The 23,265-nt window shown below is 42.2% G+C and overlaps 1 protein-coding gene across 1 annotated transcript in view; it reads left to right on the top strand.

Annotated features, from left to right (window-relative positions):
• LOC126426616 (uncharacterized) overlaps positions 1-23,265 on the top strand; it is a 129,980-nt gene that overhangs the window by 82,091 nt on the left and 24,624 nt on the right. Inside the window, exons 6-8 of the mRNA XM_050088506.1 lie at positions 4,709-4,887; positions 6,640-6,781; positions 16,631-16,963. Of these exons, the coding sequence (XP_049944463.1) occupies positions 4,709-4,887; positions 6,640-6,781; positions 16,631-16,963 (654 nt within the window). The remainder of the gene's footprint in view (positions 1-4,708; positions 4,888-6,639; positions 6,782-16,630; positions 16,964-23,265) is intronic.

The raw sequence follows: 23,265 nt of genomic DNA on the forward strand, positions 1-23,265 counted from the left end.
TACTATTGCCTCACGTGTTCCAACATTTCTGCGGATAGCAAATTATGTGATATAAAATGATCAGTTATCCATACGAACACAGCCTTTTCAATAACTGTATCAAACACTGATGGCATAGAAACAGGTCTAAAATTGTCTACATTATCCCTTTTTTCCTTTTCATAAAGCAGATTTACTACTGAATACTGTAATCATTCAGGAAACTGGCCATTCTTAAAGGAAAAATTATGAATATGGCCAAGTACAGCGCTAACATGTGCAGCACAGTACTTAAATATTCTGCTAGGCACTCCATCATATCCACAAGAGTCCTTAGTCTTCAGTTATTTAATTATTGACTCAATTGTACGTAAGTCTGGTGATTCGACCTGCTGTGCTGCCATTTACAAACAGCATTCCAGGGGATGTTTTCCAACAGGATCACGCACAACCACATACCACTGTCATAACCAAACATCGTGCATAGTGTGTCGACATGTAGCCTTGGCATCCACAGTCACCAGATCTGTTTCCAATCGAGCACGTACAGGACATCGTCGGATGACAACTTTAGTGTCTTTCAAATAACTTCCGGGAATTCAGCCAGGTAACACTTTCAGCAACCGCTGATATTTCGGCAGGAGAACACCCCGCCATTTTCGAGGCAAACTGCAACGGACAGGCGGCGTACGTGCAAATTTAAAACCTCGGTTCTCGGACTGAAGCAGGAAAGGTAACACACACACACACTGAACACTAGCGCCACCAAAGATGACCAAAGTCAGAGCTATCGACAGTGAGACTACGGATTCGCAGGTTAGGTAGCATTGACTCTGTCCCTCTGTTTTTTGACAAGGGAGAGAGCTGGCTTCCAAACAGAGTTTAAACAGAAACCTCCACCCCTGTTAACGAGGTTGCTCGCTAATTTAATCTCAACTGCCTCCCTAATAGCTGGACGTGCATGCCAATATCTCGGTGTTGCTCTATAACATGGGGTGAGCAGTATACTTCGCAATGTTCGGCAATAGCAGATCTACTTGGCTGCTGTAATCGTGTGTGCCGTTTATGCTCAGTACATCGGTCCTCCACGGTCCTGATAGTTTGACCAATATATGCCACGCCGCAGCTACAGGGAATGCGATATACACCTGCCTTGCGCAGTCCAACATCATCCTTAACAGAACTCAAAAGTGCTCTAATTTTAGATGGAGGTCGCCAAACACATTTCACATCGTATTTCCGTAAAATACGACCTATCTTATTGGACGTGTTTCCTACGTAAGGCAAAAAGGCAGTAGACTTAGGTTTTGACTCAAAATTATCATCAATCACCCGATGTACAGTTGGTCGATAGCGCAACGCACGTTCAATTTGTCTATCACCATAACCATTTTGACGAAATGAAACTTCAGGACGGGACAGCTCAGCTGGCAAAGTCTCAGCGTCAGAAACGACATGTGTCCTGTGTACCAAGGTACGAAGTACCCCTTCACACTGAGCCGGATGGTGACAACCATTAGCCTGTAAGTACAAGTCTGTAGACAGCACGTCCCAATGATCCATCATCCTTCCTCCTACCCAACACGTCAAGAAAGGGAAGGCAACCATCCTCTTCCACCTCCATTGTAAAATGAATGTTCGGGTGGATCGAGTTCAGATGTTGCAGAACGGCATTCAAATTCCCCCTACCATGAGGCCAAACATCGAAGGTATCGTCAACGTATCTAAAAAAACAGGCGGGTTTTTAAAGGCGCTGACTCCAATGCACGTTCCTCGAAGTCTTCCATAAACAAATTTGCAATCACAGGAGACAACAGACTACCCATCGCAACTCCATCTGTCTGCTCGTAATACTGGTCGTTAAATAAAAAGTGAGTGGACGTCAACACATGCCGAAAGAGAGAGAGGGACAGAGTCAATGCTGCCTCACCTGCGAATTCGTAGTCTCACTATCGATAGCTCTCACTTTCCAGAATGAGATTTTCACTCTGCAGCGGAGTGTGCGCTGATATGAAACTTCCTGGCAGATTAAAACTGTGTGCCCGACCGAGACTCGAACTCGGGACCTTTGCCTTTCGTGGGCAAGTGCTCTACCAACTGAGCTACCGAAGCACGACTCACGCCCGGTACTCACAGCTTTACTTCTGCCAGTACCTCGTCTCCTACCTTCCAAACTTAACAGAAGCTCTCCTGTGAACCTTGCAGAACTAGCAGCGGTAGAGAACTTGCCCGCGAAAGGCAAAGGTCCTGAGTTCGAGTCTCGGTCGGGCACACAGTTTTAATCTTCCAGGAAGTTTCATATCAGCGCACACTCCGCTGCAGAGTGAAAATCTCATTCTGGAAACATCCCCCAGGCTGTTGCTAAGCCATGTCTCCGCAATATCCTTTCTTTCAGGAGTGCTAGTTCTGCAAGGTTCGCAGGAGAGCTTCCGTAAAGTTTGGAAGGTAGGAGACGAGGTACTGGCAGAAGTGAAGCTGTGAGCACAAGGCGTGAGTCGTGCTTGGGTAGCTCAGTTGGTAGAGCACTTGCCCGCGAAAGGCAAAGGTCCTGAGTTCGAGTCTCGGTCGGGCACACAGTTTTAATCTGCCAGGAAGTTTCAGCTCTCACTTTGGTCATCTTTGGTGGCACTAGTGTTCAGTGTGTGTGTTATCTTTCCTGATTCAGTCCGAGATCCGAGGTTTTAAATTTGCACGTACGCCGCCTGTCCGTTGCAGTTTGCCTTGAAAATGGCGGGGTGTTGTCCCGCCAAAATATTAGCGGTCGCTGAAAGTGTTACCTGGCTGAATTCCCGGAAGTTATTTGAAAGTTTTATATGCCAGGAGAAACTCAGGTCTAACTTTAATGTCATCCACAGTGAGCATTAACTGTCCCTACATTGACCAACCGTGTGCAACAGGGATTGAACTCCACCCCACAAACTGACTGCTGCACCTTTATAACGGAATTGGAGCACATTTTCATGCTTGCAGTCAACATTCTGGCAGATACAGCGGTTATTAATGTGCCAGCATTTCACATTTGCAGTGGCTTATCTCACGCTTACTTTAACCTGTGATGTTGCAGTGTTAATCCCTTAAGGGGCTCCGAAACGCCCTATACTTGCAATGTTAAAATAACGATTATAAATTACATCTTTCCTCACAAAGTATTTGAGGTAGGAAGTTGAACTTTTTACAGATTATTTATTGGAATATGGGCTACAACTTAACACAGGGATTTTACAAAATTTTAGTTCAGTTATTAAAGATGATTTTTTTTTTCAATTGTAATGAAAATTCACAACTTTTTTTGCAATTTTTTATTTATATATTCAAAAATATACAGTTTTTTGGAAAAAGGCTGTGTTAAATTATGCAGAAGGTACTGTGTAACATTTACTGAAAGTTTGAAACAAAGATGTTTGGAAGATCCTTAGAAAACATGTAATTAGTATGAGAAAATAAAAGTTTTGGGAATCGAGCGACAAAGATTGGATTAACTTTTTAGTGCATTCCAGGTCCATAGGATGGATTATCTTCATCCTCTGCAAACTCCTCCTCCAGCTTCCTCTTGTTCCTCCCCCTGTTTACTCTTGCTTGTATTTCTAGACTCTTTACAGCCCTGTCTGCAGCCCGAAGGCGTTCCTTGTCTAAAGCAAGCATCGCTCGTTGTTGTGTTCGTAGATTTTGCTACCATTTTCTTCAGTTGCAGTTACTGCAACACTGTTCCAAAAGGTGGTCATGTATGAACACTTATCACATTTCAGTTGTATTTCACTAGCAAGTCCTACGTGCTTTATTATGGAGAGTTCCAGACCAACTTCACTACAATGAATACATCTTACACAGTTTGAAAAAATTCCTTTGAGAACCGACATATCAAATATTTCATTCACATCCGATTTGCCCATAAAACATTCATAGTTTTCACTCATTGAACCAAGCTTCTTCTGTGAAGTATTTTCTTTCCCACTTTGACTGCTATGGGCAGGTGTACTTGAGAGGTTAGGTTCACTCACTTGGTTATCGTCTTTATTGTTTACAGTAATAACACGTACCTTTGGCTTTCCAACATTTCTCCTTTTCTTAAAAGCCTTCAGAGGATTTCTAATAACTTTACTTTTACTCATTATTATACTTCAACAAAACAGATACTCAAGAAACAGAATCAATTACGAATATTTTCGAGATAACGACAGAGTAAATAAACATGAAACAATCGACAATCACACCAGCGATATATTTGGAACCATCACAGGTTAGCCACAACACATACTTTATCTCACATCACTAAAATGTACCTGATGAACACGGACGTTAATAATAACACCATTCGACAGCAGTTTAACAGCGCCACAGTGGGTCACGCCCATGTAGAACACATTTCAAAAAAAATTTAAAAATAGTTGTAGTCTTCGGAATTGAATAAATTATATATCTATTAAAAGGTAATAGTCTGCAGATTCAGAAAACGCAAAAAAGTAAAAATTGAACTTTTCATGATTTTGAGCCTTTCCGGAGCCCCTTAAATATGTTACCTAGACTAATGTTTTCATGAAATTTCTTTACTCTACATGATTTCTTAGTGTTAAGGCATTTTTTTCTGTCAGTGCACAAAGTGAAGAGAGGTGAGGGGAATTTTTGGACATCAGTAGTAAAGGTGCCAAAAAGTAGCCTCTGCCCTTTGTTCAGACTCACGGTCTCCTTTGTACAGTCCGGGCTGAGCCGTGTGCTTTTGTTTGTCTGGCAGGAGGGCGACTGTGACTGAGATTTACGCCTACATCGTGGGCCACTTCCCCTACTACGAGCGCAACAAGAAGGTCTGGCAAAAATCGATCCGCAACATCCTGTCGCTCGGCAAGTACTTCGTCAAAGTGCCGCGGGAGGACGGCAACCGCAAAGACAAGTGCTGCTGCTTCTGGATGCTCAGTAAGTCGAGCGACAAGTGCCGGGGTGACAGGACGTGACGTGGCATCACCTCCTCTTTTCCTACGCTCTCACTGCTTAAAAAAAAATAATAAAAATGTTTTCCACTGTATAGTGTGATGAAACTGTAACCAGTATTTAGGATGATGAGAAGAAAACAGTCTTGGTTGCGATGTTGAAATTACTGTTTATTTATTCATCGGTGACATGAAATGTGTGTCATTGGTGAATAAATAAACAGTAATTTGAACCAAGACTGTTTTCTTCTCATCATATACAAGGGTGGTTTGGAAAGTTCTCGGAACGGAATAGAAAAAAAAAAATACTTACGTCACTGAAACCCTTTATTTTTCAATGTAGTCTCTTTGTAGATTAATGCACTCGGTCCACCGATGTTCCGGTGCCTTGATCCCATCTCAAAAATAAGTTTCCTCCAGGCCTGGAAAATAATTGTTAACTCCGGCTATCAGTTCTTTGTTTGAAGCGAATCTTCATCCGCCGAGAAAAATTTTCAGTTTTGGGAAGAGATGGAAGTCTGACGGAGCCATATCAGGTGAATAAGGCGGGTGTGGCAACAGTTCGTACCTTAGTTGGTGTAATTTTGCCACGGCACGGCACGTGTGCGCAAGCGTGCGTTGTCTTGATGGAACATGACATTCCTCCTGGCTAAACCTGGCCTTTTTTGCGTACCTTTTGTTGCAATTTGTCCAGGAGGATAGCATAGTATTCTCCAGTAATTGTTTGCCCAGTGGGGAGATAATCTACAAACAGAATCCCCTTCGCATCCCAGAACACTGACACCAAGACCTTTCCCACCGAAGTAATTGTCTTTGCTTTCTTTGGTGGCAGAGTATCGGCATCTTTCCTCTGCTTTGACTGTTGTTCTGTCTCTGGGGGTATAGAAGTGCACACAAGTTCCATCTGTGCTCACAAACCAGCGCAGAAGATCTTGTTCGTTTCTTCTGAAACGGGCCAAACATTGTTCTGATACGTGAATTCTCGTGCATTTTTGATTCAGTGTCAAGAGTCGTGGTATCCATCTTGCACAAAATTTTTTCATTTCTAATTCTTCAGTTAAAATTTGATACATCCTTTCAGATGACATCTGGCAGGCATGAGCAATTTCACGCACTTTCAATCAGCGATCCTCCGATACTATTCTGTGCACTTTTGCAATGATTTCTGGAGTAGTGACACATCTTGGCCGACCACTGCGCGGATGATTATCTAAGCTCTCCGCACCAAATTTGAAGTCATTTGTCTACTTGGGAACAGTTCAATATGAAGGAGCATTCTGGAAATTGGCAGGAATGTCCTTTGCTTTTGTACCTTTCTGTATGAAGTACCTAATCACTATTCAAATCTCGATTTATTATTTTTTTATTTTTATTTTTTTATTTTTTTTCCACCTTCGCAAATCACTATTTGGGAATGACAACAGAGCCACGTCATCGCCACAGCTCTCTTCCGAGAACACTGACATGGCATGTGTTTACAGCCAACAGTCCAATGAATATCAAGTGAACAACTCATTGCGCTAGTGCTGATCTCTCGTGGTGATTCTGAGAACTTTCAAAACCACCCTCGCATGAGTAGGAAACTCATGTGGATGTTGTGGTAACACAGTGCCAAGACTCGACTAATAACTCGAAGATTTCACCAATCTACACTATTTTATGTTCAGTGACTGTGATTGTCCTGCTGTGTACTCGGATGACGTGCACAGTGACTGATAACTGTGTTTGCTGGTTGCAGACTGGAAATACAAGGACAGGTTCGCGAGTGCCAACTTCCGCTGGAAACAGTCCACGAAGCGGCCACTCCGCGGGGGCCCGAAGGTGATCACTGCATCTTTAGCGCCCTGCAAGAAAACTGTCACCTCGCTGCACTGCGCCAGGTACGAGCCACGCCAGTACCCCGTAAGGTTACCATATCCTCGGAAACAACTCTAATGTCAACATATATCTCTGTTAACACTTTGCCGTCCGGCGACACCGCAGTGGTGTTGGCCGCAAAATAGCGCTCAACGGCCGACGACACTGCAGTGGTGTCGTGTGCGTAGTACCGCGCAGTAGTCGGTGACAGCACTTTAGTATATTTTGCATTCTGTTGTTTTGTTTAGGTAACAATAAGTTACACACGTCAACAAGATTTTTGTTGTTATAAGTACTTGTGCACTTTCATCATGGCTGACGAAAGAGACGATACGATTATTTACGACGAATGTGTGGGCGTCTTGTCTGACGTTCCGGACCACTTGGCCGATTGGAAAGAAGATATTGGATGTCAAAAAAATGAAAGTGAAGCAGAACCGTCAGAAGACAGTGAAATACATCCAAGAAGAATTCGGCGAACGCTACGGTTGCCAGCTGATTCGGGTGAATCAGACGAAGAAGACAGACTATGATTTACAGAGGACCAATAATAAATTTGAAGGATCTCCGGGTCCACACACATTTCCCAAAGATACACAGAGCGCCGTGGATATCCTAGAATTATGTATTAGGAACGACCTATTTGAATATATTAGCAATGAAACCAACAAATATTACAGTCAAAATTGCAGTAGAAGGAAACTGGATAAAAAAATGCCAAATTTGTCTGTGTTACGGTACCCAAACTTAGAAAATGGTTTGGGCTTGCTATTGTTATGGAAATTGTAAAAAAAAGCAAGGATCGATGATTACTGGTCAACGAATCTGTTGATAGACACACCGTCGGCAATGTCCCAGGGAATATGTTACGCCGAGTTATGGAAAGCTTCCGACGCCACCTAGATGAATGTGTTGTGCAGAGAGGGCATCATTTGCCAGGAGTCATATTCAAAAAGTAATCCACGCAATGGACAATGACTTACACATTAGTAAATGGCGTACCTTTCACTATTAATTGACATAAGAGGTAATAAATAAATTAAAGTTACTGCCTATTGGTGTGTTTTTAATATCCTACTATGAACACTGCCGTACCCTGTATTTGTATGGAGTGTAGCCATGTATGGAAGTGAAACGTGGACGATAACCAGTTTGGACAAGAAGAGAATAGAAGCTTTGGAAATGTGGTGCTACAGGAGAATGCTGAAGATTAGATGGGTAGATCACATAACTAATGAGGAGGTATTGAATAGAATTGGGGTGAAGAGGAGTTTGTGGCACAACTTGACTAGAAGAAGGGATCAGTTGGTAGGACATGTTCTGAGGCATCAAGGGATCACCAATTTAGTATTGGAGGGCAGCATCAAGGGTAAAAATCGTAGAGGGAGGCCGAGACATGAATACACTAAGCAGATTCAGAAGGATGTAGGGTGCAGTAGGTGCTGGGAGATGAAGAAGCTTGCACAGGATAGAGTAGCATGGAGAGCTGCATCAAACCAGTCTCTGGACTGAAAAGAAGAAGAACAACAACAACAACATGTAATATGCATTAAAATACTCTCCTGAAATTCGTCCATGATCTAATATAGGTTCTCAGAATTGACCTTGCCAATTTGGTCTTTATGACAAAATATTCAGTATTTTCACATTCGTTGGCTTCGCTGACTCTCAACCAAAAGTATCACATGACAACCTGCCATATAAGTTGGACTAGGCGCCTGACACCACAATCAAAACTTCAGTAGAGGATCCAATACCACATAATAATAACCCCTTTTAATTCATCACAGTTTCATTTAAATCAGGAAAGTGTATTTTGTACTAATCACATTCCACCACCTTCCTTTCAACAACAGAATCCATTTGGAGTTGCAAGTTTTTGAGTAAATTTTCAAGCTGTAATCACATATATCCTACAGAAGACACACATTTTGGAAATCTGAACGAACTAACCTATTTTCTTAAGCTCACCCTTAATTAATCAATAAAAGGTGGTGGGAACCACACGAACGAACCACGGTGTCGCCACACGGACATCCGTCAGTTTTCACTGCAGTCGAGGGTTCCCAGGGATGGCTGCCACCGCAATGGATCACGATAGCGTGACTGTAACGACATCTATTGGTCTGCTCGGTAGTTGAGCGTCCCTAATGATGTTGCTTTCAGACGCCTTCAGTGGAGGCCCACAATGGCCCTATTCAAACTCTGTCAGGTGCCGATAACACTGATTCACAAGAGTCAGCAACATCTCTGCGATCACTCGACATTTGATGCAGTTCAAACACCTTATATACCCCACTGGACCTGGTAACAGCATTGGAGTAGAACAACAGTAATGCCCCTGATGACAGATCTGCATGGCACAGTGATTTTCAGGCCGGTTGTTAGGTCCTGTGAGTTTCAGCTCTAATCATTTACATACCCACCAATGGTTTGTATGTGTGCAGAGTTAAGGTACGTTTACACTGGGATACATGTATCGCGACATGTATGAGCGACATGTCAATTTGACATGTCGCGATACATCACCTCATACAAAAATTCACGGAACTTGTATGCGGACCCTCCAGCTCATACATGTCGTGTATACATTTTGTATATCGCTTTTTGGCCATATACGCGACATGTATGAGCGACATTTGAAGAACTCGTGCATGCGCGGTACTATCATTTCCTGTCGTCTTGTCGACTGCCGCTTATTTCGACGATTAGCGCATGCGTAGTACCAGGCTCTTTGGCGGCTGTTTGAGCGGCTGTTTGAGTTTTGAAGGTGCCGACTGTCGTTTCGACGTTAATGTATATGCATAGAATGTCAAAAAGTGCCATATGCAACATTATTCTTCGTGTTTGCGAGGCCATTGTGCAAGTTTTATCCCAAGAAGTGAAGGTAAAAGTTTTATATATATCAGAGTATGTAATACATTATATAATTTTTTCATGCATCTGGCACGTATATCAATGTTTTGCTATTATTCCGGCGGCCTCGCGTGATAATGTTGACGACGGATGCCGACAATCGTGTGTGAGACGTTGGCATTAGCAATCGCGCGACAATGCAAATGTTTTGTAATGAAATCTTCGTTTCAAGAGGAATCCCCAGTGGCTAAAAAACGAAGTGTTACTGCCAACTGATCCTCTGGTGGAATCGCTTCCCGAAAGTTCGTGTTGGTTTTGGACACAAGAGGAGCCACAAGTGATAACAAACCGCGGAAATCCTCCATACTCATCCTAACATAATTTCTAAAATATGCGCCATGTCCTAGCGTTAATTCACGAGAAACTCTCTGTGCCACCATCTACGCTTCCTCCGCCTTTTCTTCCTATCATCTTCCAAAAGAGCAAGTGTATCAGCACATAAAAATGTGAAATCTTCCAAATCGTCGTCGGAAGCCATCGCACAGTGATACATATCAACCAGTGTAAACGCACGCTCATACATGTATGAGGTTGATACTTGTCAACTCATACAAGTCGCGATACATGTCGCAAAGTCGCATATACATGTATCTCATACATGTGCTGATACAAATCGCAGTGTAAACGCACCTTTACATTGACATCCGATCGTGTGTTCTGGGTGCTTAACTTTCTTTGCCAGTGAGTACCGTATTTACTCGAATCTAAGCCGCACTTTTTTTCCGGTTTTTGTAATCCAAAAAACCGCCTGCGGCTTAGAATCGAGTGCAAAGCGGAAGTTCTGAAAAATGTTGGTAGGTGCCGCCACAACTAATTTCTGTCATCGAATATATGTAGCGCTTTGCAGGCACAAAGATAAATACTGGCACCAAAACCTCTGCGTCAGTAAATAAATTAAAAAAAAGGAGGAAGACGAGCTTTCTTTCTCCGCCCTGAGTTTCGACCACTAACTTTTCATATATTATCCAACGAAGTAAATACAAATTCCGTATTGCTCATCTTCGAATGTAGCAGCATTTCAATGTACTACAAAAATCCGACTGGCAAGACCGTTTGGGATGTTTATCAGTATGGCGAACTCTGCGTTCTGAATTTTTTCCTACCTGTGAGAAGAGATGGTTGCCAATAGGAACTTTTATGAATTGTGAATCATGCAGTATTCTCTTCACCATAATAATAACACGAATATAAACATTTTGCCATGTATTCTTTCGTGTTTGCTGCTATCTCATTTACATTCTGTCTGCCAAACTAGAGTGAGACAACAGCAAACGCAGAAGAATATACATGTCATGTCATGTTTATATTCATATTATTCTTATGCCGAATAGTGATACAGTCAGAAATGAAGCGCGGCAATTGATTAGATTTTTAAATTTAAGATGATTCTAATTTCTGTGCAGAACGTAATGTACTAAAGAGGCGTCTGCAAAGATTTTCAAACGGAGAGAAATTTTCACTATACTCTCGTTCAGAACATCTTCTCTCATACGCAGTCCATTATTTGGTTCTTGTTGATCATTATCAAAGAAAGCAGCAGTGTAAGTAACAACAAATAGCAGTCTCTTGCCATTGTTTCGCTAATGAGCCGATTCCTCTCTCTCTCTCTCTCTCTCTCTCTCTCTCTCTCTCTCTCTTTTAAAAGCGGAGTTAGTGCTCACAACAGCAAGCCATGTCGCGAGCAGTGACAGGTCGTAAACACTCATTATCAGAAAGCGACAAACAATGCATGACACAGTATAGTAATGCATTTTCAGCTTTGAGTGACGTAAACACCTATAAAAAAGAGAACAGCACCTATCAGATCAAAGAAAAATTGACAATCAATTCAAACCAGACGAAGCACGTGAAAAAGGAAGGATACCCGTATAAATACGGATGAAGTGCCTGATGCATAGCAACGGCTAGCTGGTAAAGCTTAACTGCTAAGCTTATGACTCGAACCAAACTACTGTAGCTGTATCGTCATTCATTCGACCTAAATTGTGTCTCGTATTACAATGGACCAACTTTGTTTTGATTTGGAGGCACGGTCTAAACTTTTCTCCCCCCTTGAATTTTCAGTCTCAGATTTCAGGTGCGGCTTAGATCCGGGAAATTTTTTTTCCTCGATTTCGAGTCTCAGTTTTCAGGTGCGGCTTAGATTTGAATGCGGCTTAAATTCGAGTAAATACGGTAAGCTACCACTTCTGTGGATACTACAGATTCTGTGAGTAAAACTGGGACACTTCTGTTTATGTTCATTTCTTATGGTACATCTATATCTACATCTACGTCGACATCCGTACTCTGGAAACCACTGTGAAGCGCATGGCAGATGGTATGTCCCATTGTACCTGCCATTAAGGTTTCTTCCTGTTCCATTCACTTACAGAAAGAATGATAATTTGAATGGCTCTCTGCGTGCAATAACTATACTGATATCCTCACGAGCCATATGTAACCGATATGTAGGGGATTGCAGTGCGTTCCTAGAGTAATCATTTAAACCCAGTTCTGGGAACTTTTTTAATAGACTTTCTCAGGATAGTTTGCGTCTATCTTCAGGAGACTACCATTTCAGTTCCTTCAGTATCTCTGTGACATTCTCTCGTGGATCAAACAAATCTGTGACTTTTCGTGCTGCCCTTCTCTGTATACGTTCAATATCCCCTGTTAGCCCTATTTTGTATGGGCCCCAAACACAAGAGCAATATTCTAGAACGGGCCGCACAAGTGATTTGCAAGCGATCTCCTTTGTAGACTGATTGCACTTCTCCGGTATTCTACCAAGAAACCGACATCTATCTCCTGCTTCACACATGTCTGAGTGTAACATTACGAATCAAGATAGCTGTAACGGAAATTGAATAGCGTAAAGTTATCATTAAAAACGCACGCCGTGCGATTTGTGACGATTTGGTTGGTCATAATAGTAGTAACATGCTTTTGAATACAATTAAAATATAACGGCGGTACCTGTTTAGTGTTATTGGAAATAATATGTAGTAAATTAATGAGTAAGGTAGCCGATCCTATAAGAAGAGGTGTTTTGCTTTATGTCGACTAAGCCGATGATACGGCGTCTTTTTTTCCGTTTACTCTTAGAAGACAAAAAAAAACAAGTAACAAAGTGCTAATTGTGCATTGTGAAAAATATAGGGGCGAATTTGAAATAGCTACAGTGCATAATCAGACTAACAAATGGACATTCAGTTACGCAAAATAGCGTACAGCGAAGTGTGGTCATTAAATTGAGTACACCTACAGGGCGGTCAATTCCAGGATAAGTCTATTCGCATCTCACGAGGGACGCGGTATTGAGACCGGTTTTTTTTTTTTTTTAATTATATCGCGGAGAGCGGGCTTCAATTTATAAAAAGGAGAAAAGCTGTATCATTATCATTGACTGTTGGTGCTAAGCAACCAAAACTGTTCATCAAAGGGTTTCGGTGAATGAGTGGTGAATGCGAAATGAAACTGTGAACGAAGTTATGTTAAATAAAGCAGAAGAGACAAGACAGTTTGGTCGTATCTGTTATTATTCCATAAACCGTAACATTTCTTCTCGTTGTACGAAGCCTTTATAGACGATCGTTATGACAATTTACTTTGAAGGGATCTCGTTACGAGTTAAGTTTTGGGGACCTGGTCAACAGGGGATAGTTCGTAGATCTTAACTACTGCAGCTATTCTGGAATCAGTTGCTACCGTGACCGTTGTCAATGGCTTAAGGTCATCATATCTCATGCTCTAACATCGACGCGCCTTTCCTCTTGGTACAACGGTGTCTCACGGTAACAACGACAACGCCGACGGCGAAGGAAGATACGGTAGATGAGCCAATGTGACCATTCCATTTCACATCCCTACAAAATGTTACAGCCAAGTATTTCTATTTGTTGGCCAGTTCGAACAGTGACTCATTAATACTGTGGTCATAAAAGACTGTGTTTCGTGTGTGTGTGTGTGTGTGTGGAGAGTGCACAGTCTTACATTTCTTAATGTTGTAAGCAAGTCATCAAGTCTTGCATAACTCTGAAATCTTATGCAGCTACTTTCAGATAGCAGTTTCTTATAGATAACTGCATCATTTGCAAAATGTCTGAGGTAACTAATAATATTGTCTGCAAGGTCATTATTACACAATACGAACAGCAAGGGTCCCAACACACTTCGCTGAGGCACAGCTGAAGTTACTTCTACATCTGACGATGATGCTCCGTCCAAAATAACGTGCTGCGTTCTCCCTGCCGAAAAGTCCATCCGGTCACAGATTTCACTTGAAACCCACATGATTGTACTTTTGACAGTAAGTGTAGGTGTGATACTGAGTCAAGTGCTTTTTTAAAATTGAGCAGCACTGCATCTAACTGACTGCCTTGATCCACAGCTTTCAGCATATCATATGAGAAAAGTGAGAATTGAATCTCACATGATCAGTGTTTTTGGAATCCATGCTGCTTTCCATTGAGGTGGTCAGTCTGTTCGAGATATCTCATTATATTTGAGCAAAGAATATGTTCTAAGATTCGATAACAAATCGATGTGAAGGATATTGGACGATAGGTTTGTAAATCACTTCTACTACCCTTCTTTATAGATGTGTGTGACCTGTGCTTTCTTCCAACTACTGGGTGTGGTTTTTAGTTCGAGGGATCTGTAATAGAATACAGTTGGAAGAGGCTCTAACTTAGCCACAAATTCAATATAGAATCTGATATTGATTGCACTGGGGCCATGGGGCTTTGTTCAATTCTTAATGATTTCAGTTGTTTCTCAACATCAATAACACTAATATTGATTTCACTAATCTTTTCAGTAGTGTAGAGCTTAAGTAGGGGAAATTCTCCTGGGGTTTTTCTTCGCAGAAGATTGCCTCCACTACTACTGGATCTGTCCTCAGAAGTGCCCCAGTCCGCGGCCATTGCTTGCCGGATTCCTCCACCGTAGGACATTGCACTGACTCTGTGGAAATTGATTCCGTAATTGGCTGTAACACCTTAGAATCTCCACTTTGCTGTGATCACTCACACCAGCGTGATACACAGTCTTAAAAATCGTTTCACTCAGTGATCACTGATCTCAACTGCCTTTCCGGGATTTATGCGCTGGCCATTGTGGCCGAGTGGTTTTAGGCACTCCGGTTTGGAACCGCCCGACCGCTACGGTCACAGGTTTGAATCCTGCCTCAGGCACGGATGTGTGTGATGTCCTTAGGTTAGTTAGGTTTAAGTAGTTCTTAGTTTTAGGGGACTGATGACCTCAGAAGTTAATTCGCATAGTGCTCAGAGCCATTTGAATTTTGAACCGATTTATGCAGCCGGTTGTCTTGTTGGGCTGCTGGCATCCTGACTTGTGGTCGAATTCTGTGTGAAGTCCTCGCCCTTCTCTTGTATTGAGGCTGCAGTTTCATCCAAAGTGTGCCGAGTCACCTCGTTCCTCAGTGCTGCTTTGGAACTCGATGTCAAAACGCCTCGGGACTCACCCACTGCTGCTTTGTGGTGTGCACAGTCCCACAACTTGTGCTACGGATTACGTACCCTGCCACAGACACAACTGTACAAATAGCACATGGTCTGTGACCAACCAGGTGCAGTCTCTCTCTTCACAATTGGAGAAGAAAGTCTCATTTTTTTTCTCTCCCCCGATCCTAAGGTAACTTGCCTGTGAATTTCCTTAAAAAAAATTATATTTTATTTTTCACCCTTTCTCAGTATTTAAGAGGTTTTTTTAAAAAAAACAAAATGGTAGTTAAAAGAACTAAATTGGACATCAGGGAGTTGTTTAAAAACCAGCTAAAAGATCAATGTGTGCCCAGACCCATTTTCCGTCTCCTTTCACATGACGACGCTGTCATTAGACTGTTATCCGAGAAACATACTGTAAACAACTGTTTCCCGTGTTGACAGCCCTGTTAGAATACTCACTTAGCGAAGCTCTTATATGTTTCCTTTGTATATGTTCGGTCCTCGAGTGTTGTTTTCCAAAAACTTTTCTGTAACTTGAGTTGCTGCTATTTTCTCACTCTCAAAAGTTATTATGCCTGTAATTTGTTTTAATGTGGGGCAGTTAGCAGGTGTTTTAGAGTTGCTAGGAATATATTCTGTGCTTAATACATTAGAGTGGCCAAAGCAGAAAAGTGGGTCCTTGAGGCATCTAAAAATAACAGAACAACAACAAGGAAAACAAAAAAAGGAAGAGAGAAGATCAGGAACATGTACACCAGGAAAATTATACAACTGGAGTGTATTAGAAGCAGCGGAGACAAGTCATAGATCAAATATAAGTTTGAACTGAATTTTCAGAGAATTAAATTTTCTGACATGTTTATTTTATGCACAAAATATCTATTGGAGCTAGAGTCCTGAAATTCTCGAGGGTGTTTCGGGCTACTATTTCGAGGGAAGAAGAGTACAGACAGGAAGGAAGATAAATACTGATTAATTATAAAAGATTAACCTTGATTTTGATGATCAAATGTAAAGATTTCTAGAATAAAAACTTGTGGCTGAAATGACATGATTGTAGTCTGCTGTGTAGGTACAGATGTTGTTAATATGTGTTTAAAAGTTTCAAGCATCTAAGTAATAATTCAGTGCATAGATTCCAAGTATGGAACAGTATATAAAAATGTAATTTACTGATCTTCACAAAAAAGTATAGTGATGTCAGTGTGAGAACTAGTGTGGGTAATTATATATGAAAATGTTCAGCAAGAAACTCTCATATTGTCCTACAATTTTCATCGTAGTAAGACTTCACATTTTTTAGTTAGATTTGTGTAAACTTTATGAAAATTGTTACTATTTTTCCAGGCATTCACAGGCAAGTTACCTTAAGGAGATCTCCGTATGTTCTCCTGCCTGTGCTGAAGTTTCCCATTCACCGTCCCATCCTGTATTAACTGTCTTTCTTTAACCAATATAGAGCTCCACATATCTTTAACCATTTAACTCTTTGTTGCATTGGGACAGCACTGCCACCCCAACCTCCACAACCGTGTCAGTCTCCAGTGTTGGGAACCCTGGAAAGGACACCCCCAATTCGTCCCACCCTCGCAGTGACCGCAGTTGGGACTTCTCGGCATCAGACGCAACATCATCTGTGAGCGACACTCCAACTGCAACTGTGTCCGGTGGCAGAGACGACTGTACCAACAGTGGGGGAACCACCGTGTGCAGTGCTGCCGGCGGAGCAACCGAAGAGCAGCGCCGTGGCGATGCCGGCTCAGCCAGTACTGCCAACACGAAGCCACCATTCTGCTATGTGATGCTTGCTGCTATGGCCATAGCACATTCACCACACAGGTTGGTGGCACTTCTGCAAACCGATAAGCCCCTGCATGAAAATGTATTACAACATTTTTAATATATGTCACAATAGTTTGGTACTTCCCATGATACCTTACACATATGGTAGACATAAGTTGGTATTGTTTTGGTCATCAACCATATGATGGTTTGACGTAATTGTCCATATCATTCCCTTGTCAACTATAATCTTATCTTTCAGTGCGATAGAGTCCACAGCTGCGATGAATTTTCTGAAATTATTTTTCGAGCATAAAATGACATCATAGGAATGACGACATATACGACATAATCTAGTACTTAAAAAATCATCTGTAAAATCCTTGAAAATGGCCTAGGCTGAAATTGTACAATCTTACAGGAAAGAAAGAGAATGGCAACTGAAGGCATCAAGAAATCTTTCAAAAAATAGAATCATATCATCCTAACTGCTCTTTGTGACACTGACAGTGACCAGATTGTTGTTGTTGGTTGGCTTCTGCCCCCCCCCCCCCCCCCCCCCCCTTCCTTTCCTTTCCCAACCACCACCACCACGTCGTGTGGCTGGTTTGATGTGTCCCCATTGACTTCCTCTCCTTTACCAATCTCTGTTTCTCAGTTTTTGCCCTCTACAGCTCCCTGTGGAGCCCTACAAATTATTGCCTTATTAACACGTTCTGCATTTCATTATTTCTTTCTTGATCAATGTATCTCATCTTCAACACTCCCTGTATCACTGTATCTTTCATTTTTACACCCGCATACAACAATTCTCTAAACTTAGTGATTTATGAATCCTTTTCTGCTATATGTTAGTAGCTTTTTCTTTTTGTAGAAAGACCTTTTGTTTTATATAATTCTTTTTAGAGAGTGATATGTTGGTGCTGATTGTCTTAATGTTTCTTTTCCTTTTATGTATATTATCTTGAATTAATAGCACCAAACTTTCTGATATGCAATATATGAGAGAGCCATGGAAAATCTCAGTGCACATAATTTGTTGTTGGAATTCCAGTTCGACTTCAGGAAAGGAGTATGCACAAAAAAATGTAACCTTTTTCTCTTGTATGTCAGACTCGAGCAAGGCTTGAAGTTAGATTGAGAAGCATAAGAGCCATGGCCAGAAAGGAAGAGTATTCAGCCTCTAACACTTAAAGGAATTTTTTTTCCCTTTGATGAAGTTGGCTGAACTACACTTATGGACAACGTATTGGCCGTATTACACAGTCTTGTTTGTTTCAGTTGGCAGAAACCTCATGGTGTGCTGTGTTGAAAGATACCTGTCTATTCTGAATCCCACCAGCTGCAAGGTGTGGAGTGTAATCTGGATTCTTCTTGCAAAGGCAAACACACCGTTTGAGATGTTTAATGAAATCAGAACAGTTTATGAGGATGGTGTGATGAATCATTGTAATGTGTACAAGTGGTGGTGCGAGTTTAAGGCTGGCGGAACAAATGTTCGTGATTAACAAAGAAGTGGGCATTCCTCATTAGTGCCTGACAAGGTAGTGAATAACACCGAAGAAGTGGTCTGTCATGATTGTTGTTGTTGTGGTCTTCAGTCCTGAGACTGGTTTGATGCAGCTCTCCATGCTACTCTATCCTGTGCAAGCTTCTTCATCTCCCAATACCTACTGCAGCCTACATCCTTCTGAATCTGCTTAGTGTATTCATCTCTCGGTCTCCCTCTACGATTTTTACCCTCCACGTTACCCTCCAATACTAAATTGGTGATCCCTTGATGCCTCAACACGTGTCCTACCAACCGATCCCTTCTGTAGTCAAGTTGTGCCACAAACTCCTCTTCTCCCCAATCCTATTCAATACCTCCTCATTAGTTATGTGATCTACCCACCTAATCTTCAGCATTCTTCTGTAGCACCACATTTCGAAAGCTTCTATTCTCTTCTTCACTAAACTATTTATCGTCCATGTTTCACTTCCATACATGGCTACACTCCAAAATACTTTCAGAAACGGCTTCCTGACACTTAAATCTATACTTGATGTTAACAAATTTCTCTTCTTCAGAAACGCTTTCCTTGCCATTGCCAGTCTACATTTTGTATCCTCTCTACTTCAACCATCGTAAGTTATTTTGCACCCCAAATAGCAAAACTCATTTACTACTTTAAGCCTCTCATTTCCTAATCTAATTCCCTCAGCATCACTCGATTTAATTCGACTACATTCCATTATCATCATTTTACTTTTGTTGATGTTCATCTTATATCCTCCTTTCAAGACACTGTCCATTCCGTTCAACTGCTCTTCCAAGTTCCTTGCTGTCTCTGACAGAATTACAATGTCATCGGTGAACCTCAAAGTTTTTACTTCTTCTCCATGAATTTTAATACCTACTCTGAATTTTTCTTTTGTTTCCTTTACTGCTTGCTCAATATACAGATTGAATAATGTCGGGGAGAGGCTACAACCCTGTCTTACTCCCTTCCCAACCACTGCTTCCCTTTGATGCCCCTCGACTCTTATAACTGCCATCTGGTTTCTGTACAAATTGTAAATAGCCTTTTGCTCCCTGTTTTTTAGCCCTACCACCTTCAGAATTTGAAAGAGAGTATTCCAGTCAACATTGTCAAAAGCTTTCTCTAAGTCTGCAAATGCTAGAAACGTAGGTTTGCCTTTCCTTAATGTTTCTCCTAAGATAAGTCATAAGGTCAGTATTGCCTCACGTGTTCCAACATTTCTACAGAATCCAAACTGATCTTCCGGCTTCTACTAGTTTTTCCATTTGTCTGTAAAGAATTCGTGTTAGTATTTTGCAGCTGTGGCTTATTAAACTGATTGTTCGGTAATTTTCACATCTGTCAACACCTGCTTTCTTTGGGATTGGAATTATTATATTCTTCTTGAAGTCTGAGGGTATTTCGCCTGTCTCATACATCTTGCTGACCAGATGGTAGAGTTTTGTCAGGACTGGCTCTCCCAAGGCCGTCAGTAGTTCCAATGGAATGTTGTCTGCTCCGGGGGCCTTGTTCCGACTCAGGTCTTCCAGTGCTCTGTCAAACTCTTAACGCAGTATCATATCTCCCATTTCATCTTCATCTACATCCTCTCCCATTTCCATAACATTGTCCTCAAGTACATCGCCAATTGACTATCTGTCGTGATAGTCAATTGATTTTGGATGAGATGAACACAATGATTCCAGAATCTCTAATTGTCTTCTGTGTGAAATCTTTACTGATATACTTGGTTTTTCAAAAATTTTGTGTGTGAGGGCTACCAAAACAGCTCGCAAATGAAGACAAACTCAGCAGGATCACGTCTACGAGGATTTCTTGAGTGTTTTGAACTGGGAGATGATCAGTTTCTTTATTATATATTGACTGGTGACAAACTTGGGTGGCCGGCTACATCTGTGAGTTGAAAAGACAATCAATACAGTGGCGACATCCCTCCTCACCGTCAGTGAAATAATTCAAAACCATTGTTTCAGCCAGAAAAGTCGTGGCCTCTTTCCTTTGGGATCGTATGGGGGTTGTCCCCATTAAATATTTGCTGCAGGAGGAAGTGGTGCTGTCTGGTACTGGATAACCTTTAAAAAACCCTGCATTGGACGATGAAGAATAGAAGAAGGGAAATTTTAACAAAGGGAGTGTGCTTGTCACACAGTAATACATGTTCTCACACAGCCAACACCACAAAGAAACTCCTGCATCCATTCAGATGGACCATCACCAACAACCCAGCTCACAGTCATGGTCTGCCACTTCTACATTTTCATCTTTTTACCTCTCTAAACATGTTTAGATGTGGTAAATAGTTTTCTACCTGTGATGAGCTTCAGACTTCCATCAAACATAGGGCCAAGGAGAGGAAGAGACGCGTTTTTTATGTTACACTATGTCATCAAAAGTATCTGAACACCTGGCTGAAAATGACTTTCAAATTTGTGGCACCCTCCATCAGTAATGCTGGAATTCAGTATGGTGTTGGCCCACCCTTAGCCTTGATATGACAGCTTCCACTCTCGTAGGCATACGTTCAGTCAGGTGCTGGGAGGATTCTTGGGGAATGGCAGCCCATTTCTCACAGAGTGCTGCACTGAGGAGAGGTATCAATGTCGGTCGGTGAGGCCTGGCATGAAGTCGGCGTTCCAAAACATCCCAAAGGTGTTCTGTAGGATTCAGGTCAGGACTCTGTGCAGGCCAGTCCATTACAGGGATGTTATTGTCATGTAACCACTCCGCCACAGGCCGTCTCGATCGTGTTGAAAGATGCAATCGCCATCCACAAATTGCTCTTTAACAGTGGGAAGCAAGAAAGTGCTTAGAATCTCAGTGTTGGACTGTGCTGTGATAGTGCCACGCAAACCAACAAGGAGTGCCACCCCCTCCATGAAAAACACGACCACATCATAAGACCACCGCCTCCGAATTTTACTGTTGGCACTACATACGCTGGCAGGTGATGTCCACCGGGCATTCGCCATACCCACACCCAGCCATCAGATCGCCACATTGTGTCCTGTGATTTGTCACTCCACACAATGTTTTACCACAGTTCGATCGTCCAATGTTTACACTCCTTACACCGAATGAGGCATCGTTTGCCACTTACTGGTGTGATGTGTGGCTTATGAGCATCCACTCCACCATGAAACCCAAGTTTACTCACCTCCTGCCTAACTGTCATTGTACTTGTAGTGGACCATGATGCATTTTGGAATTCCTGTTTGATGGTCTGAATAGATGTCAGCCTATTACACATTACGACCCTCTCCAACTGTAGGCGGTCCCTGTCAGTCAACAGACGAGATCGGCCTGTACACTTTTGTGCTGTACGTTTCCATTTCACTATATCATCGGAAACAGTGGACCTAGGTATGTTTAGCAGTGTGGAAATCTCGCATACAGACATACGACACAAGTGACACCCAATCACCTGACCACATTTCAAGTCTGTGAGTTCCGCGGAGCGCCCCATTCTGTTCTCTCACGATGTCTAATGACTACAGAGGCCACTCATGTGGAGTACCTGGCAGCACAATGCACCTAATATGAAAAACGTATGTTTTTGGGGGTGTCCAGATGCTTTTGATCACATAGTGTAGGTATCAGAGAACTCGTTCTTTGGCTCACATAGTGTATTGAGAATAAAGGCTACTACAGTGAACAATGGTGTATGATGTACATCTGTGGATTTGTAAATCCAGCAATGGAAAATCCAGGATGGAATGTAACAATACCAGAGAAGGAAAGTTGCTACTCACCATATAGCGGAGATGGTGAGTCGCGATAGGCACAATAAAAAGATTCACACAACTGAAGCTTTCGGCAGTTAAGGACCTTTGTCAGCAGTATACACACACACACACACACACACACACACACACACACACACACACACACCTGCAGTCTGAGAGAGCTGAGACCACACTGCGAACAGCAGCACCAGTGCATGATGGGAGTAGCGACTGGGTACGAGCATATGGGATTGGTTCCCAAATATGTGAGTGGCTCGAAGACTTCCTAAGTAATAGGACCCAGTACGTTGTCCTCTATGGTGAGTGTTCATTGGAGGTGAGGGTATCATCTGGAGTGTCCCAGGGGAGTGTGGTAGGTCCGCTGTTGTTTTCTATCTACATAAATGATCTTTTGGATAGGGTGGACAGCAATGTGCGGCTGTTTGCTGACGATGATGTGGTGTATGGGAAGGTGTCGTCGTTGAGTGACTGTAGGAGGATACGAGATGACTCGGACAGGATTTGTGATTGGTGTAAAGAATGGCAGCTAACTCTAAATATAGACAAATGTAAATTAATGCAGATGAATAGGAGAAAGAATCCCGTAATCTTTGAATACTCGATTAGTAGTGTAGCGCTTGACACAGTCACGTCGATTAAATATTTGGGCGTAACATTGCAGAGCGCTATGAAGTGGGACAAGCATGTAATGGCAGTCGTGGGGAAGGCGGATAGTCGTCTTCAGTTCATTGGTAGAATTTTGGGAAGATGTGGTTCATCTGTAAAGGAGACTGCTTACAAAACACTAATACGATCTATTCTCGAGTACTGCTCGAACGTTTGGGATCCCTATCAGGTCGGATTGAGGTAGGACATAGAAGCAATTCAGAGGCGGGCTGCTAGATTTGTTACTGGTAGGTTTGATCATCACGCGAGTGTTACGGAAATGCTTCAGGAACTCGAGTGGGTGTCTCTGGAGGAAAGGAGGCGTTCTTTTTGTGAATCGCTACTGAGGAAATTTAGAGAACCAGCATTTGAGGCTGCTTGCGGTACAATTTTACTGCTGCGAACTTACATTTCCCGAAAGACCACAAATATAAGATAAGAGAGATTA

The sequence above is a fragment of the Schistocerca serialis genome, chromosome 11, assembly GCF_023864345.2.
Source record: "Schistocerca serialis cubense isolate TAMUIC-IGC-003099 chromosome 11, iqSchSeri2.2, whole genome shotgun sequence".
NCBI lineage: Eukaryota > Metazoa > Arthropoda > Insecta > Orthoptera > Acrididae > Schistocerca > Schistocerca serialis.